General features: G+C 58.2%; 2 protein-coding genes across 3 annotated transcripts in view; one reads left to right on the forward strand and one right to left on the reverse strand.

The window, feature by feature from the left end:
• Positions 1–1902: 1902 nt before the first annotated feature.
• On the forward strand, positions 1903–5955 carry NGB (neuroglobin; the record flags this gene model as incomplete). 2 transcript variants are annotated; one of them, XM_080808076.1, is made up of 4 exons in its annotated part: positions 1903–1991; positions 3409–3520; positions 4327–4458; positions 5821–5955. In XM_080808076.1, the coding sequence occupies 4 exons, from the start codon at positions 1903–1905 to the stop codon at positions 5953–5955; spliced, it is 468 nt and encodes a 155-aa protein (XP_080664202.1). The 2 variants fall into 2 exon arrangements, with proteins under 2 accessions (XP_080664202.1, XP_080664203.1); XM_080808077.1 differs by having other exon boundaries at positions 4327–4446.
• Positions 5956–15342: 9387 nt separating this feature from the next.
• Positions 15343–18715, reverse strand: part of TMEM63C (transmembrane protein 63C) — a gene marked incomplete at both ends in the record, with an annotated part of 34637 nt that continues 31264 nt past the window's right edge. Inside the window, 2 exons of the mRNA XM_080808494.1 lie at positions 15343–15543; positions 18320–18388. Coding sequence (XP_080664620.1) covers positions 15343–15543; positions 18320–18388 — 270 coding nt within the window. The remainder of the gene's footprint in view (positions 15544–18319; positions 18389–18715) is intronic.

Raw genomic sequence — 18715 nt, forward strand, 5'->3', positions numbered from 1 at the left:
ATCAGACCCAGACCCTGTCCAAAGGGGAAAGGAGGCAAGAAGGTCCCCAGTGTAGACTCTTGCCAGGAAGTGCACACTGAGTGGGGTGGGAGGCCTTAGATAAGCCAGGTGACCTGCACAAGGCACAGGGCATCTGGGCACTGAAAGGTGAAAGTCACCAGAGACCTATGTGGCCTTCCCCGCAAGACCTGCTGACCTGGCTGCAGGGCCATGGATACTAAATGAGAAATCCAGCCCTCTGAGTAACCTAGCTTTCCTCTCCCTTTTGCCTCCAGTCCCTTTGTGCTCTTACTCGGGGATCTTGGACTCTTTTGGACAAAAGCCAGGCTGCCTTACCCTTGCTCTCCTGCTCAGCGCAGAGACCCCAGAGGTGTGTGGGGAGATGGGGAAGAAAGGAATAGGGTATACGCCAAATTCCTGGGCATGGAGCCTCAGTCTGTTCCTGACCCCTGGCCCGAATACCATCTTGTATCCATGAGCCAAAGGAGGTGGGCTGAAAGGCTCCTTTAGACCCCACTACCCGACCCCCTTACTGAGGACACTGAAAGAGAGAAGCCGGGAGGCTGAGAGGAGCTGGGCTTAGAGACTGGAAATAATGAAGGATAAATGAGGGTTTGGCTCTCCAAAGCCTGGGCGACTAGCGCTGGGCTGGGGCAGGAGGAACTTTCATGCTTGAAAGAGAAAGGCTTTGGGGCACCTCGGTGGCTCAGTCAGTTAAGCCTCCAACTTGGTTTTTGGCTCAGGTCATGATCTCAGGGTCCTGGGCTTGAGCACTGGTGTGGGGCTCCTTGCTCAATGGGGGGGGGGGGTCTGTCTCTCTCCCGCTGCCCCTCCCCCATCCCCTTAAAAAAAGAATCAAGCTTGGGCCTAACAGGTGGTCAGCTTCATACCCTGAATGACAAGCGTGAGTTCTACTACCTGAACTTCAATTTAAAGAACAAAATAGTACTTCTATTTTAAAAATTTAAAAGCTTATTGAAAATCGTGGAATAGTAGAATGCTGGAACTTAGCTCCCTGGATGTCCAGGCACTGCAGTGGTCCCAGCTGCGGAGTCCTAGACCTGGCCCTGGCCAAGCAGAGCTGGGGCCAGACTGGAGCTGTCTCAAGAGCCCACAGGCCTGACTGGAAATGGGGGCGGTCCTGGCCCTGGCCCTAAGGGTGAAAGCCCCTGTGTCCCCCAGTGTGCAGGGACAGGGGGTGGAGGTGGGGGATGCCTCAGACCCAGAGTCGGGCAGAGGGCCTCTCCAGCCTCAGCCTGGTCACACAGGCAGGTGCTCGGTATCCCCCGGTCCCACGTGGGGGCAGAAGGATGGAGAACCTGTGCCGAGGGGGTGGTATACTCTAATGCCTCCAGGTAGTACCTGAGGTTAGCTTGTGGAGAGGTGGCACACGCAGAGCCTACCTAACACGGTCAAGTTCAGTTAGTGCCCTAACCAGCAAGTGGTGGAATCATCACCAGTTTCCGGATGAAAAACTGAGGACCAGAGAGGCTCGACGATTTCTGTGAAGCTCTGAAGCCCAGGCGTTTCCCCGGCCACCAGGTCGTCCCTGGCCACAGCCGGTTGCCCAGAGATGAGCGCCTTGACAGACGGAGGGGGGCGGGGGCCGCGGTTGCTTTAAAGCGCCCGGGCCGGGCGGCGCGGGGCGGGGCGCTGTCGGAGCCGCGGGGCGCAGGGCGCAGCGGCCGGAGCGGGGTCCCCGGAAGCGCCAGCCGGGCGGGCACGGCGGGGCGCCTCCACCTGGGGCGGGGAGGGAGCGGTGGTAGGTCCCCGCCCGACGGGGGGGGGCGCCGTACGGGGGTGCAGAGTGGCCCGCGTCGCCGCGGAGATGGCGCGGCACGTGCGGTGACGGTGCCCGCGCCCCGAGGGTCCCAGCCTCGCCTCCCGCGTCCCCGGGCGACCATGGAGCGCCCGGAGCCCGAGCTGATCCGGCAGAGCTGGCGGGCGGTGAGCCGCAGCCCGCTGGAGCACGGCACCGTGCTGTTCGCCAGGTGAGGGCTCCCCGAGCGCCCCGGGGGTGCGGGTGGCGGGGTGCCTCGCCAGAAATGGATTCCCAGCGGCTGAACCGGAAGGGTCCGGAAGGGGAGGGAAGGTTGGCCCGCTGCCCTGGCGCCGGGGCCCTTCCAGATGTGCGCCAGAGGAGCGAGCGCAGCGACGGGTGGCGCAGCCCCTTCCGTACTCCAATCACCCCCCACCCCCAGCGGTGGGCGCGCTTGCGGCGACTCTCCGGGGACGGGCGGGGGTCCTCCCGGGCGGATTTCTTTCCACTCCGGCCAGCAGGCGCTGCTCCCCGTGCTGCGCCCCCTCCCTGGTTCGGCTCCTTAGTGCTCAGTCCTTGGGTGGTGCCTGAAGTGTCCCCCACCGAGGGCTCATGCTGGGAGGCTGTGCTGGGGCTCCTGAAGGGAGGGTACGGTCCAGACCCTAAGGGTGCACACTGCCAGCAGCCAGCAGAAGGGCAAACCTTTCCCAGGGAAGGACCGGGCTAGGACCTGAGAACCTCCAGGGCAGGGATGATAGACCCCCATGGCTCACCACGGGGGGAGAGGGGTGCGCAGACCCCAAGGGGAAGGGAGGCCAGTCTCCAGCCTTACCCTGAGAGTCTCTAGGTAACCCCTCAGCCATCTGCAGAGGCAATGGTCTGTCACCATGGTTTCTCAGGAGTCTGGCTCCCAAAGCCAGCCCAGAACTCCTGAGGAGGCTTTTGCAAAACCTCCTCCCCAAGGGGGGAATGCATTTGCAGGGCTGCACAAAAGCCCAACAAGCCCTCTCAGAAGGGCCTGAGAGCTTCTGCTTGTGCCACGGTTTTCTCGGTGGGTTTAGGGACCGTCTGTGGTTCTGCTACTTCCAAGCTGTGTGACCATAGGAAGGGTACTTAAACTCTCTGGGCTTCTGTTTCCTCTGTAAGACTGGGATAACAGTTACACCTACTGCTTAGATTTGTGAGGGATCCGTAAGTTAAGCACATGTAAAGTACTCAATGTCCAGTAAGTGTATGGAGTTCTTAATAGTTTGTCATCACTGGCCCAAGCCCCTACAGACATGATGAGACTAGGAGGTTCTGACCAAGAGTGAAAGGGAGAGAGAGAAACAGAGACAGAGAAGGGAAGAGAGAGAGAAGGGCTTTCCTATTTGAGGACCCCTTCCTCTCCCAGCCCTCTGAACTGTTTATAGAGGGGCTGCTGTATGCCGGGTCCTATGAGAGGCCTAGGGACTCATTGTTCTTTTCAGGGTGCCCCTCAGGGCCGGTGGGAGAGGTGGGAAAGGGGTGCCCGCAGAGCTGGCAAAGGGGTCAGTGCCAGGTTGGAGGGTGTGTTCTGGCTTCCAGCTGAATCCCTGCCTCCCCACCCCCAGCCTGGCACTGCTGGGCCTGCAGGGCTCCTGGGGCTGACGCCTGGCCTCCCCTCACAGGCTGTTTGACCTGGAGCCCGACCTGCTGCCACTCTTCCAGTATAACTGCCGCCAGTTCTCCAGCCCGGAGGACTGCCTGTCATCCCCCGAGTTCCTGGACCACATCAGGAAGGTGAGGCGAAGGTAGAACAGCCTGGAGATCCAGCAGAAGTTCCTCCCAGGACAGAATGGGAGACTCGGGCTAGGGGAGGCTACTTCTGCCCTGGCCTGGTCTCATTCCCCTTCTGCCGTGCACCCCACCCACTGCCCCGCCACCCCATGCCAGAGGCGTCTGCTCCTTGCTGGCTATGCTGAGCCGGGCAGAGCCTCAGCCAGCTGGTCCCTGCTCCCCCCTTGCCCTCAGCATTGGCACTGATCCACTAGGGGTCGTCTGCATGTGACAGCCAAGCTGGGGTTCCCTTTGAGGCTCATGACTCTCATAGGGCCTCAGTTTCTTCTCGGCCGGGGCAGACAGCACTGTCCCACTGTCATGTTGCGGGCCCTGAGACCCTCAGAGGAGAGGAGCTGCCTTCACAGTATAACACTAGTAGTCTGGCAACATGTTGAGTGCCTACTATATGTAGGCACAGATTGCCTTGCATTTTTTTTCTTTTCCTTCCTTTCTTCCTTCCTTCCTTCACTCCCTCCTTCCTTCCTTCCTCTCTTTCTTTCTTGTTAAGATTTTATCTTATTTTTTAAAGTTATCTGTACACCCAGCCTGGTGCTCGAACTTACAACCCCGAGATCAAGAGTCACACGCTCCACCAATGAAGCCAGTCAGATGCCCCGTGGCCTTGCATTTCCAGATCCTGGAATACAAGGTCCTGGTTGACCTGTCCTACTCCTGGTTGGGACGCCCCGCCCAGGTTCTGGACTATGGTTGTGAGCAGATGGGATTGCTCTGGCCTCTCCGGTTCACTGCTGCCTTGGCCTTGGCAGGTGATGCTCGTGATTGACACTGCAGTGACCAATGTAGAGGATCTGTCCTCGCTGGAGGACTACCTTGCCGGCCTGGGCAAGAAGCACCGTGCAGTGGGTGTGAAGCTCAGCTCCTTCTCGGTGGGTAGAGGCACTTCCTGACCCGAGGCCACCATGCTCCCAGTCCTCCCTGTCCATCTGTTCTTTCTCCCCATTCCCACACCCTCAGATGACTAGGGCTGGTGGGCTGCAACTGCTACTTCCGTGCTGTGTGACCCCTGGCACTGCCTTGACCTTTCTGAGCCTCCAATTTTTCTTCCCTGGTATGGCTTTTCTTAGAACCATGAAAAGTTCAAGAGCCCCTGGGATTAGCCAGTCTGCTTGGTTTCCTATCGCTGTGTATAAAACCATCCCAAGCAAACGATTGCTCATTTCTCTGGGTTCGGTGGGGGCAGTGCTTTTGTTCCAAGTGGCGGGCCTGGAGGCTCTCACGTACTGCACTCAGCTGGGGGCTCCACTGGGCTGCTGCTTCCAGGATGGCCCGTCATCCTTCAGGATCTCTTTCCCTGTGGAGTCTCGTAATTCTGTGGCCTCGCTGAGCTTCCTTGCGGAGTGGCGGCTGGATTCCCAGAGGGCGGGGCCTGTCCTCTTCCAGCCCCTGCTTGCATCCCTCCTGGTGACGGCTCAGGGTGGAGGGACCCCACTCAGCGGATGTGAATCCTCGAGATGTGGTTCTCTGGAGGCTGCTGACGTGACAGTCTACCCCAGAGTCCCCTTCTCTTGCCAGATGGTCAGCACCCAGAGGAAGGGACAGAGTTAGTTTTGTCCTGTCTCGAGCACTGCCACAGTGCCTGGTCTTTAGTGGATCTCCTGGATCTTCAGTAAATATCTGTGGACTAAGTAAACCATATTTTGTTCTGACTAACAATAACAAATGAGAGCCACTATTATTCTTGAAGGCTTACTGTGTACAGATGCTGTGCTAAGAGCTTTCTGTAGATGATCTCATTTGCTTGTCCCAGCAATCCAATGAGTTGGAATTTTTACTTTCCCTGTTTAACTGAAGAAGTAACTGAGGGTCAGAGAGGTCACAGAACTTGCTCAAGGCCACACAGCTCATAAATGGCAGAATAAGCAAGTGAACCCTGGTCTGTCTAGTTGCAGAGTCTGGGCTCTTAATGCCATGAGTGAAGCCTTGCAGAGGAGGAAATGGAGACCTGGGGGCAATGACTTTGCTTGCTCTGAGCTGGGGGCTCCCAGGCAAAGCCTTGGCCCCAGTCATGGGGTGATTTAAAGGCTGGGAATGGAGCGAAATGCTTCAGTCACTATAAAGCCTCAGATTTAGGGGGAAAGGTAGGTCCCCTATGGTACCCAAGGATTGGGGCAGAATCCTGCTTGGGAAGCATGGACCCCGTGCAGGAGACAAGAAGGGTCCAGGCCTCAGTTTTCTCAGCTGTGGAATGGAGCAATGCCTCCCTGCCTTCAGGAATGACAAGGTACCTCTTGCCTCTGCAGACGGTGGGTGAGTCCCTGCTCTACATGTTGGAGAAGTGCCTGGGCCCCGCGTTCACACCAGCCATGCGGGCTGCCTGGAGCCAGCTCTATGGGGCCGTGGTACAGGCCATGAGTCGAGGCTGGGATGGCGAGTAAGAGGCACGGCCCCTGCCCGGGGGGCCTCCACCTGGCGGCCACCATCTGTTTGTGTCTGCCTGTTGCTCTGTGTCTGTGGTAGCCCAGGCTCCCTTAGGCCTCCCTGCATCTTGGTCCTTGTCCCCTTGGGTGTCCTGGGAGGTGACAGAGCAAGACTGGGTCTCCGTCCCCCTCACCTCCAACTGTAGATGGGGTGGCTTTTCCTTCCAGAAGGGGATTTCCCTGCACCCCTAGTAGCCTCTTCCTTGCCTGCCTTCTTTCCCTCTGGCATCCCCTCCTCCACTAGGAGAAGAGCAGTGTTTGGTCACAGAGGTGGCATGGGGCCGGGAAGGTGGAGAGCTCTGATAGCATGGGTGCTTGTCATCCGCCCTCGTCAGGTGGGCCTAGGCCAAGCAAGGGAGTGGGTGGCAGAGCTTCGGACACCTTCCCATTCTGCCTGCCTTCCATGCTTTTCTCTCCCAGGGGCCTTTGCCTTTCACAAGTAAAGAGGAGGGACTTTGTTAGCCTTCGTGGTAGAATCCCAGGGAGTGGGAGCAGGTAGTCAAGGGAACCGCTGAGGATGGGAGAGTTGACCTCATCTGGGTCCCAGATGCCCCCTGCCAGGGTAGTATTTCTTTTGCTGTATCCCGTTCCCCCATTCAAGCTGCTGCTGGGAGCTCCTTTAGTACCTACCACTCTGCAGGAACAGCTAGACAGCCGGGGGAGGGGGGTGGACGGGGAGGGGGAAGTGCAAGGAAGGAGGGGTGATTTCATTTCAAAGAGCCAAAGAGACCCGAGTTCAGTGGCTCTTCCCCACCACCCCCTCCAGCAGGGCTGGGTCTTATCCGCCACCCCCCCCCCCAGCCTCCTTTCTGCCACTGCTCGCGTGGACTGTGGGACCACAGCTCCCCATGTTTAATACCTGCTGTGTGCCTGGACCTAGGCTGCTGGACCGGAGAGAGAGTGGCCGGAGAGGCCCTCCGCCCTCGCCCCAAGCTGTCTGCACTCTTACTTTCTGCTCCATGTGGTGGTTGTGTAAACTCATGAGGAATAAACCTGCTCTGTGTGCCTCTCTGACCTGCCGGGACTGGTCCTTTCTTGGGTGTTGGCTTGTGGCCAGAGGAAGCTGCAGGGCAGGGGACCTAAGGGCAAGGTGGGAGGATGGGGTGGGGAGGGCCAAGGCCAGGGTGGGTATAAGAGAAAGGAGAGGCATGGGGAAGGCCAGGAGCCGGTGGCGGAGATGGAGCTAGGGGTCTGTGATGGAAACTAGCTGGTAAGACACCAAGCTCAATTCTTCTTCCTCTTGGGCATGGAGCCAGACTACATTTCCCAGCCTCCTTTGCAATTAGGTGGGGGCATGTGACGGAGTTCTGACCAATGGGATGTGTGCACATGTGCACCCCCTCAAACCCTGCATGCTCCTCTGTGTTCTGTGATCCCTCTTCCCAGCCCGATGCACAGCTTACAGTGACCTTGAGGGCCACGTGTTCAAGGTGGCAGAGCCACAAGGTGGAAGGAGCCTGGGTTCCTGAAGTGCTGCTTGGAGGAGCGTACCCACTAATCAGAAGTACCTGGTAGGACACAGGAGCTTCTCCATCCTGTGCAACGAGGACTCACCCATTTTGAATTTTATAGGAAAGAGACATAAACTTCTATTGTGTTTGTGCCATTATACATTTGGGGTTGTTTTGTTCCAACACACACCCACACTAATCCACGGTCTGAAGCAGATCGCTGGTCAGGAGTCCGGGAGCCCACCTCCTGGGGGACAAGTTCAGGCCAGGGAGAGGAGTGGGCGAGGTGCTAGGGCAGCAGCAGAGGGCCCCAAAGATTCACAGGGTCTCTGAGGAAAGCTTGTAGACCTTCCCTGGTTGGGCAGGTGCTAATTCCAGAGTGGGCTTTTTTAAGGAGATTACATGGGTTTACCTTTCTGGAGTTGAAGAGTGAGTGTGAGCAAGTGTGAGCTTGGGTGAACATGTGTGAGTGTGTGTGTGGTCACGAGGATCAGGCAGATGGGGGTAGAGACCCAGCCAGGACCTGGGGACGGGCAGCAGCATTCAGAGTGGGTCTCACGTGAACAGGCTGTGAATGGCTGGAGGGCCGCACCTGGGCCCGCTGGTGTTGACCTAAGACTTTAGTTTTCTCAGCCCAGACCGATGTTGCTGGTGCCGCCAGGGCCTCCCTAGCTCCCAGCTGGAGCCTTGTTTTGGGTAAGCTCAGGTGACCCGGCCTGACAGCCTGTGTGACTGTGGACATCGAGCCTGGGGCATGTTAGGAATGCTTTTCCCCGCTGTGGCACCACAAGCATTTTCTCTGGAGCCCAGGGCTCCGGGGAGAGAGGGCCTCCTCCACCGTGAGCCCTAGTAACAGCAGACACTCGGGGGGCCATGCCGGGCCTGCAGCTCCCGGATGTTTCGCTGGGGTGACCTGGTTCTGAAAAAGCCCAAAAGCCTTCTGTGCCCTGGAGCTTGGGCCATCCTAAGCTCGGGTTGTGTGTGTGTGCACGAGTGTGCGTGTGCCTGTGGTGGGGTGTGGTTGCTTCTTCCTCCGTTCCCATCTCAGCTCTGGATCCTCTCCTGTGTACCTCTGCATTCTGCCAGCCCTCATCTGCCATCTTCTACAACACCCCCCCCCCCCCGCCTCAGCCCTTCCCTCGCCAGCTACCACCCTGCTTCTCTACTTCCTCTGGTAGCAAAACGCTTCCGAAGGGTCTTCCCTCGCCGCTCTCCACATTCCTGTGAGAGAATGGGGACCTACTTCAACCAGGCTTTCACGCCTGCCCCCTTCTGTTCAACCAGGCTCCCCTAGGACCTCCGTCCTGCCCAGGTCAGAGCCTGAGTCCCTGTTCTCACCTTGCTCTTCTGATCAGCGGCTCTTGGAAGAATTGATCACTCCTTCCTTTTAAACTTTTTCTTCTAGAAAAATGTCATATATGCAGAAACCTGAGCCTAGTGAATCTCTGTGTGCCCTTCACCCAGCATCGATGTGAGCAACTCAAGACCTCCCCCACCCCCTTTATTCTGCAGAGAGGTTTTTTTTTTTTAAGACTTTATTTATTTATTTGACAGAGAGAGAGAGAGAGATCACAAGTAGGCAGAGAGGCAGGCAGGGAGAGAGGGGGAAGCAGGCTCCCCACTGAGCAGAGACCCCCCAATGCGGGGATTGATCCCAGGACCCTGAGATCATGACCCGAGCCGAAGGCAGAGGCTTAACCCACTGAGCCACCCAGGCGCCCCTATTCTGCTGGAGAGTTTTAAAAGTGAATCTCAGACTTCATGCTCTTTCACCTGTAAAGTCTTCCACAAAAACATGTGGCTGATGATACCTTTTCCACCTTAATCTGCACCATCAAAATACCTGCCAAGATGAGCGGTATCTCTTCGCATCACCTAATACCCGGGCTGGTTCCAGATTCCCCTGATTCCAGATTCCCCTGATATCTTTTGCAGGCAGTTTGGTCAGTCAAGGACCACACATTGCCTCTGGTTGGGCCTCTTAAACTTCTCATCCTCAGCCAGCCCCTGTCCCTTCTCCCTATGCCTTTGACCTGTGGGAGAAACCCGCTCACTTGTCCAGTGGCATCTCAGCGTTCTGAGTTGGCTGATGCTTTCTTGGGGTGTCTTTGAACTTACTCCTCTGTGCCCCATAGTCACTGTCACGTGCGGTCAGCACTGGGTGCTCCCTGCTTCCTTTCTGAGTCCTTTTCTTCCCCCTTGGATTCCAGATGCCAGGGTCTCCCGGTTTTCCTCCTTCATCAATGCCCGTTCTTCGTGCTCCCTGAAGATTCCCCTCCTTATCTGCCCTGGACCCCCCTGGCCTCCAGCTCGGGTCCCAGACGGTCCCGTGCTTTACACACCCCGGATGCTGATGACTCCAGTCACATCTCCAGCCTAACGCCCCCCACTCCAGACCCGTATCCAGCCCCTGCCCAACGTCCCTACTACGCATTTCAAGCATGACACCACCAAAGGAGAGCCTGGTATGTTCCCTGACAGGCTCCTTCCAGCATCCTGTGCCTTGGTAAACCCGTTTATACAGCCATTCAGGCAAAAGAACTGGGAGCCCCTCCGCTCTTCCTTGCATCTCTCAGACCCCACGTCTAATCAGTCCATGAGTCCTCAGACCTGTTCTGAGCTTCTCCCTCTTTCTCCTTATTCCTTGCCCCAGTCTTGTCGGAGCTACCACGGCGTCTCCCTGGAGGCCTCCTGCAGAGCCCCTCGGGCTTTTGTCCTCCACGTTGTCTCCACCAGGAGGCTGCAGTGATCACCTCGGAGCCTAAGGTGATCACATCTCTCACCCACTTGGAATCCTCCAGTAGCCTCCATGTCGCTGGAGTAAAGCCCAGGGTCCTGCTGCCCTCCCAGACGGCCTCCCCCTGCTGCGTATTTATTTCCTCCGGATCTGCCCCCCACCCCCTCCATGCAGCCCCCACGTCCCCACGTCTCACCTCCAGATCCTTCCCATGTGCAGCCCCTCCCCACCCTTCCTCAAAGCGCTTGACCCTGCTGACATCCGCCATATACACGGCTTATTGCATTTATAATCTTGCGACCCAAATGGGAAGGCTGCTGTGAAAGCCACGTGGGGCTCGGTGTTTAGAGGGGAGAGGAGTGGCGATCCTTCAGGACTTGATGAGGACATGGTGGCCAGAAATTATCCTTGAGGCCCTGTGTGTGTCCCTCCGGCTCAAACAATGGTCCTTGTTACAAAGTAAGATGATGATAACGGAAGTCATGCGGGTGCTAGGGATTAATCGCTTCGAAGACAGGAGACAAATGTTCGGGCCTGTGGATGGCCTACCCGCACCGGACATCTGAGCTCCCTGGAGGCCTTCCCAGCCTGCGGCTTTGTCCTTAGATACGCTGCCGGCCGGCACGCTCCAAGGAAGACACAGCGGGAGGGGCCGAGACCAGCTTCCCCCCTCGCATGTCCGCAAGAGCCTTTCCCTCTATCCTCCTGGACACTAGAGTCAGCTGCGGGGGGGGGTGCTTTTGTAAAATAGGGGTGCCTGGGCCCCACCCCAGAAACTTTGAGTTGTTCGGGGATGGGGCGTGGACACTGGGATTGTTTAAACTCTCCTGGGAGATTCTCACTTGCAGCCAGGGTGGAGAATGGCAGCATCTGCGGCTGGAGATCTGCAGGACTGTCGGGGCCCAGGGCCCATCCGATGTTTAGAAAGCAGCCCTGCTGAGAAAACCGTGCACTGCCTTCCTGTAAGCCAGCTCCCCCAGCTCCCCCGGGGCCTGCTCCAGAGCTGACTCAGGAACCCGGCTGTGGCCAGCTCGGAGTGTCCTCAGGACAGACCTGAGCTCCCCCCAGCACTACAGAATTAGGTGGTGGGGAGCCAGCCCCGGAGCAGCCCGAAGCCGCCCAAGGTTTGGCCTCCAGACAGAGGGTCCCAGAGCCCAGTGGCCTCCTACAGCCCACAGCCTGGCATGCAGTCAGGGGCTCTAGTGCCCTGGTGGGCACAGCCCTGTCCGGAGGCATTCCCGGACCTCCCTAGCACCAGGCCTCCCTCTTGGCCTGTCCCACAGTCCTATTCCCAGCCCCGCTCTATCAATCTTCTAGGCCTCCAGTCCTGCTGGCCCGCTGATACAGACTGACCAACCCCTACCCTCCCTTTAGGACTTGATGTGGCTGGAGCGATAGCCGACCCTTTGCAGCTTCTTTGTCTATCCGTCTGTCTTACCCTGAGCAAAGTCCCCTGAAATGTCCACTGAACCAAGGAATGGTCCAGATCTGTGATCTGGGGGACCCTGGAGGCTATCGAGGAGAGCCTGAGAGACAGCTCTTGTGACAAGGCTTTGAAAATCCCAGGAAAATGTCCCTGGTCCTACAGCTGCCATCAGCCCACCCTGAGACTGTCCTGTTGTCCCAGGGAAAGGTGACGAAGGCGACCGCCCCCCTGAAAGCCCGTTCCCTCTGTCGCCCCACCTGAGTCTGTTCCACTCAGTCACACGACAGAGCAGCTGTCGTCCTACCCGTTTTCGGGACCAGCCTAGGGTCATGGAGCTTGCTGCAGGAAGGCAGAACTTGGGTCTCCTAGACCAGGACACATGCCAACCTCCCCCCACCTCCACGCCAGCAGGGAATTTCCCCCCCAACTTCGGGTACAACAGCAGACCTAACTAGCCTTTGCCAGACAGCGTTTCTTATCCCATTCCGGCCTGGCAGCCCCACGTGCCTCCCTAAGGCCCAGCCTCTCTCCATTGCCCCCTGTCCTTGTGCTGCCGGCCGTGGCCAGTGCAGACCTCGGCCCTGTCTGCCACTTTTTCTGGGGGCCTCCCCTTGAAATCTTCATTTTTCAAGTCCAGCAGCTAGTCTAGCCAGTGGCCCGCTTTGGGGGGCCAGCACTCACCCCGGGGCTTGTGCTGCCCAGGGGAGGCCGCTCAGCAGCTTCACGGGTAGCTCTCGGACTAGGAAGTCCTCTGCTCCTGCCCAGGGGGCTCTGAGCGCACCCGCAGCAGAATGAGTGGGGCAGATCCCCCCATCTCTCCGCAGACCAGGCAGCACTTGTCAGGCCTTCCCCTGCGAGCACAGGGGCCTGGGAAGGCCTTGGGGACTGAAGGCCTGAAGCAAGGGAGGACACTCCAGCCTGGCAACCTCAGGGAGGCTCATCCCTTAGCAGCTCTGGCTCCTTCCAGATGCAGAGGCACAGGCCAGCAGAGGTTGGGAGGACTTGTTTATTCAAGGCACGGTCATAGCATTAGTAACAAGAAGGTTCGGCATTCTGGCACATTCCTTTAGTGGTGGTGGCCAAGGGAAGCCCACACCCCACACGGGGGGCCCCGGAGGATGCAATGCTGCTGATAGGCACTTTGCTTCCAGAAGCATCTCAGGAAGAGGCAGGCAGGCATGAAGCTTACTCTTGGCCCAGGGGGGCACTTCTTAGAGGCTCTGGGCAATCCTGGGTTCCCTCAGAGGCAGCCCCCTCCGGAAAGAATCAAGTCTGAGAAGTGGTGCTTCCATGGAAGGTTGGGGAAGGACAGCTGGGAAGAGGGCTGGGGGTGGGGTCAGACGGTGGGGGGTGGAGGCCAGGTGAGATGCGTGTGAGCTGAGAGGGCAGGCCGGGGGAGGGGGGTGCCTGGAGGGGGCCTGGGTGTGGTGCAAAAGGAGCCAAAGCGTGGCCACCGGCCTTCGCAGTGACCACAGAGACGGAGCAACTGCGGGGAGGGGGCCTGCCAGTTGCCCTGGGTCTCCAGAAAGAGTTGAGAAGTGAAAGGATTCTGGAAGTTTCCCAACATTTCCGCCGTCTTTTCTCAGAACCAACCGCACTTGGCTCACATGCGGAGGGGCAAGCCCCCAGCTGTGCTGCCACGTAATCGGCTGGGCTGGGGCCCTTTCCATATGCAGCACCCAGAGGCTGCCAGGTGGGCAGGGGACAGAGAGAGGAGGGCCAGTGGCAGGAGCAGCAGGAAGAGTCCAGCAGGGACTGCGGGGATGGGGGTTAGGCGCCAGCAAGGAGTGCCCGGGGAAGGAGAGCCTGTAGGCCAGCTTCTGGCAGGAAAGCCACACGCACACCAAATATATCTTCTGGGGGGTGGGGAGGGCCTGGAGCCGGCCACCTCTTCATGAAATGGGCAGATCTCCCGGTTGGGGCCCGGACCACTGCTCTGGAAGGGACCCTTCCCTTTGTTGGCTGGTGAAATGCTAGAAGGGGGCCCTCAGGGGCCTTGGTTCATGAGGGACTGGCTGGGTATAATTTCCTCCTTATTCCTAGCAGGGCAGGAGTGGGAGAGACTGTGACTCCCCAGTGGAATCAAGTTTTCTGGAAAGATCCCTCACGCCAAGGTCTGGGCCAAGCCCTGGGGGTGTGGCAATGTTCACCTCTCGGGGGCTATTTCTTGAAGTGAAGCCTGGAGTGTCTGCAGCTGAGGTGTGGGCACAGGCAGAGCAGGGGTGAACCCCAGGTGGTCTGGGTTCAGGGGCACCCATGTGCCTGGGACCCGGTGGGGAAGGCTCAGGTGAGGTGAACCTGGGGCCTGCTTTCGGCAGGGTGGCTGCAGGGACCCACACCCTTGCGGGAGGGAGCTCAGAAGAGCCCTAGAGCACGCAGGCCCCTTTTGACTTGGCTCCTTCTGGTCCCCTGAGGCCTCAGCCAGCCCTGTCTGCGTCCTCCCCTGCTGTGCCGCTGGGTGGTCCTGATGGGGGCCTGTCCTCAGAGGCAGAGGTCTGTGCCCATTGGCTCTGGCAAAGGTGCTGGGTGTCCCCAGCATTGTTCCTACTCCGGAGTCGGTCCCTCCAGTTCTTGCGTGGTGGTGGCCCTGGGAAGGCAGCCTTACTCCCCCAAAAAAGGCTTCTCTGTGGAGGACACAGCCCCCACCCCCAGCCCATTCCCAGCAGTGTGTCTGTAGTGCCTGGGTCAGGACCATGCTGGAGGCTGCTCGAGCGGTCTTCAGTCCAGGATGCAGGTGGCCCCGAGAGAGGAAAGGTCCCGCTCGAGAGACCAGGGAACGGCCTGTGCCTGTAGCCTGAGGCACGGGATTCTTACCCTAAGCGGCTGCCCACCTTGGCTATGCTGGGGTCCAGGTACTCGGGTGGGTGTGAGGCAGGAGCAACTTTCAGTGGCCACATCCTTGACCTTGAGGGTCCTCTCATTAAGGCCTGGGGGTTGGGGAGCTGTATCTGGTTTCCTATCACCCAGCGTCCGGGGAGAAGACCCCGCTCCATGAACTCTGCCTCTGGCCCTCCCGCCTTGTAGTAACCAGCCAAGGTTGCCTTCATCAAAATGCACACAGGTCCTGTTTAATGAGCCCAGAGGGATCATGTCCCAGCTGCCCTTGCAAGAATAGGAAGGAGGAAGGTCGGCACCCCGCTGCTCCCGGGGATGGCCGCCGAAGGGCAGAGGACCAGGAAGGGTCTCAGCTGGCCCTAGCTCCGGGTGATCCCCGTAACGGGGCTGTTCTCGATGAGGCCCCGAGCACACCTGTGCTTCCTTAGGCCGCAGGGGAGGGATCAGAGCAGGGCTGGGGTCGGGGTGGGAGCCGCCGTGGGAGCTCCTCAGCAGGGCAGCTGGTTAAAGGTTGGCAGAGGCCCTGGAGAGTCTTTGGCGGGCGTCTTTCTGCCTTCTCCTTTACGCACACTTCCACTCTGACCCCGGGAGGGTCCCTCAGCCTGTAGTCTCTGTGCTCAGGGCTTTAGCCACCTTTCCCGAGATGCGGTGCCCGCCTGTAGCCTTCATCCCACCCCGGGGTCCCTCTGCACTGCCCAGCACCTCCCATTCGAGCTGGTCAGCAGGTCTGGGCCTCCATGTGGCCAACAGCCGGGGCACAGGTGTCTCCGTTGAGGCCTTCACAAAGTCTGCAGGAGGTAGTGGGGAGGGCCGGGTGGCCCTCCTGCCTCCCCCTACTGGGCCCTCCCCTGGCCGCCACTCCCGAGGAGTTGCCAGGTGGAGGCCTCGGGTCCTGGTCAGTGATACTGGCTCTGGCCCTCCAGTTCCAGCCCTTCCTGGAACTGGGCAGAGCCCAGCTCCTGTGCAAAGCCCCTCACACCACTCTCCTCTTCGTCCTCCTCCTGCTGTCTGTTCATGGTGCCATAGGTGTGCCGAGCTGGGGAGGAGGCAGGGGACAGGTTCATCTCCGGCTCCTGCAGCACGGTGGCCACGTACATCTGCTTGGGACAGAGGGGAGACAGGGGTGAGGCCACACCTGGGGCTGGGCCCTGGGCACACCCTCACCATGCCCTGCCCCCCGAGCCTCTGCCCCTCTTGAGCCACAGATCCTTCCTTCACCCCCCAGCAGCCCGAGGTCTGGCCGTTCGGCCTGCCGAGTGCTCTCGATCATTCAAAGGGCAACTCGGACTCCGAGGGTGAGTCAGTGCAGGCCTCCTAGCCCCTAGCCCCCTGCTCCTTCAGCAAGGTTCTGATCATTCTTGCTTCCAGGTCAGGCTGAACCCAGGGGCAGATGATACAAGGCTCCCCGATCTGGGGTCTGGAGAGACCCCCATCCCTGAGCTAGTGCTTTTCTTAGTACAGCCTAACAAGTGCAGCCACACCTCCCCTGGGGTGTGTCATCGGCTGGCCTGTGAATCAGGATTTGAAAAGGAGACTGCTGGCCGAGGTCTTGGCCATGGGCCCTGTCAAATCCAAGAATGGTCCCAGGAATGCCTGGGAGGGCAGCGGAATAGAAAAATAGGAAGTACTAGGGACAGAGTTCTTCGTCATCCTTCGAATGGCTTTTACACCAACTCCTTATTTTGAAAACAGGAGATTATGGGATAGAATCTTTGCTGTAGGAATTCATGTCAGTGAAACCAGAGCAGAGTCCTGGTTGATGAGGGGACACTTTTCCTCCAGAAGAATCTAGATATTTGCAGCATTCCAAAGTAAACCCCATATAAACCTTCTGGTTGTAAACCTAAGGGACAAAATAGTAACTGAACAACAGAGAAGCCACTGTCATCCCCCTCATCTGGGAGTCACCAGCATCCTTTGTGAGGAAAAAATGGGATAGTCTGTGTCTCCTGGAGTAGGTACAGCACCGCCTGCCATGTGTTTTAGCCCCCAGGGCTGAATCAGAATCTCTCCAGCCTTTGGGCTGAACTTCTGGTTTTCAGAGAATACAGAGGATAGTGGAACCTGCTGCCAGACATCACGAAGAAATAGCCAGAAAAACCCAGAAGGTGGGGAATTCTGCAGGACCACTGGCTGGGTCTGTCTGACAGGCAATAAACACATGCTTGGATATGCTTGGTGAAAGATATTTCTGGAACACTCAGGGTGATTCGAGTATGGGCTGAATATTTGAAGGCATAGAAACGTATGTATGTGGAAAGATGGAGATTGTTAACTAAAAACACAGATTATGAAATGGTATGAACAGTATCATTTCATTTTAGCAAAAATTACATATATACCCGAGAGAATTGACAGTGAGTTATCAATAGTCATCTCTGGGTGGTGGAATTATGAACTTTTTATTTTCTTGGTTTTGCTTCTCTGTTTTTTCCCCTATAATTATCTGCAGTGTTCAGATATGACCGTGGTTGTCATAAAAGATTAAGAAAATCAATTCTAGTGATTTTTTTTTTTTTTAAAGCTCAAGCTTCAGAATTCAACTTCAAACTTTGTACTGCCACTGCCTTTCTCAGTAATGCCCTGGGGTCTCAATTAGTTGATCGCGTTGAACCTCAGTTTCCCCATTTGTAAAATAAGGACAAAGACCCCCTATTGTGTGGGCCTATCCTATCATAAGGATTAGGAACTGAGAATGGCAAAGTCAGGTTCCTAAGAAGATTCCAGAGGGGTCATCTTGCGAGGGCCCCTGGGGAGAGATGCTACCTCAAGAGAGGCCCCTGCTCTGATGGGGACTTTCCAACACCAGCATCCCTTCTCCCCATCACCTGCCGCAGGAAATCTGCCCATCTGGAGGGTTTTTTCCCCCCCGGAGGTGAGGATGAGCCACTGCTCTGTGCACCGGGCTGGACCATGTCCACCACTGCTGGGTCTGTGCATTTTCCCCAGCTCTGTGGTGACCCAAGAGCCCTGTCTCCACCCACCCCTCTGGGCCCTGCTGCCTACTCCGCATTTCCACCACGCCGAAAACTGTCTTCCGGTGCCCACACGCTCCAGATTCTCTCTTCCAGGCCTTGGCACAGGCTGATCCTCTTCCTTGAATGCTCTTCCCCCACATCCTAGTCCGCCTAGCAACCCGTCCTCCCACATTCCTAGAGTCGGATTAGATGTTCCCTCCTCCGGGAAGCCTTCCCTGAGTGCTCAGGCTGGCTGGGGCCCCTTCTTCTGTGCTCCTGCAAGGCTCCCTGGCGTCGGGGTACCCAGCTCAGAGCAGACATCGGTGGCGCTGCATCCACACTGGAGGCAGTGCTGTGGGCGAGCGCTCGGGCCGCTCCAGGCTGAGCCACAGCGAGGGAGCCAACAGGCCAGCCTGCCGGGCCCCCTCATTCTGACTTGGCCTCGTTTCTTCACACGCTGAGGGGCTCGCTCGTGCGGCGCTGCCGCTGCCTTACCCTTCGGTGCAGACCTCCGATCGCTCCTGCCGCTCTGGGCGCGCCGCTCGGCCTGGCATCTGTGCCCTTGGAGGCAGCCTTTGGTCCTGAGGCCGAGCCCCAGCACGTCCCTGTGTCTATATGACTGATCTCGCTGTGGCTGGGCCCGCCCTGACCTTTCTCTTCCTCTTTGGGTTCCTTTTAGAGTATGTCTGGCCTCTTCCGTCTTCCCATCCCTTCAGCCACGGCCACGGCAGCAATCTGACCTGGGCCAAGTCCTGCTGTGTCAGGGGAGGGAGCCCAGGGGCCCCCACCTCCTCCCCAGTCCCCGGGGTGGGCACTAAATGCCAGCGCCCCCCCCCCACGCTGCGGCTGGAGTAGCCCACTCCTGCAGGTACCCCCCGCTCCTGACCTGTCCCCCAGGGGGAAGGCAGTGACTCACAAGGGAGGTGGGCGTGGAGGAGGTGCTGCTCGGCTCCATGTCGAACACGGTCTCCATCTCCTCCTCGGGCTGCAGCAGTGGGGGAGAGATGTGGAGGGTCACGGAATGGGGGTGTCCACCCTCTGCTCCCTCCCTCCCCAGATCTGCACCTGGGCCTCTGGCTCCCCTGGCGCTCAACGCCGTCTTCTGTTTTCCCAGACCTGCAGAGAGAGGCCCGGGATGCTGGTGGCCCTTTGGAATGTTCCATCCCCAAGAACCACACTGGGGGAAAGTAAGGAGAGTTGGGGTTGGGATTCAAATATGAGCCTGCTTGGACTCTCGGAAAGGCCTTGACTTCAACTGTCTCTTCTTTCCTCCCCCGGGTTCCCTTCTCTCTGAGACCAGTCCGACGTCACG

Source organism: Martes martes, assembly GCF_963455335.1.
Source record: "Martes martes genome assembly, chromosome: 7".
NCBI lineage: Eukaryota > Metazoa > Chordata > Mammalia > Carnivora > Mustelidae > Martes > Martes martes.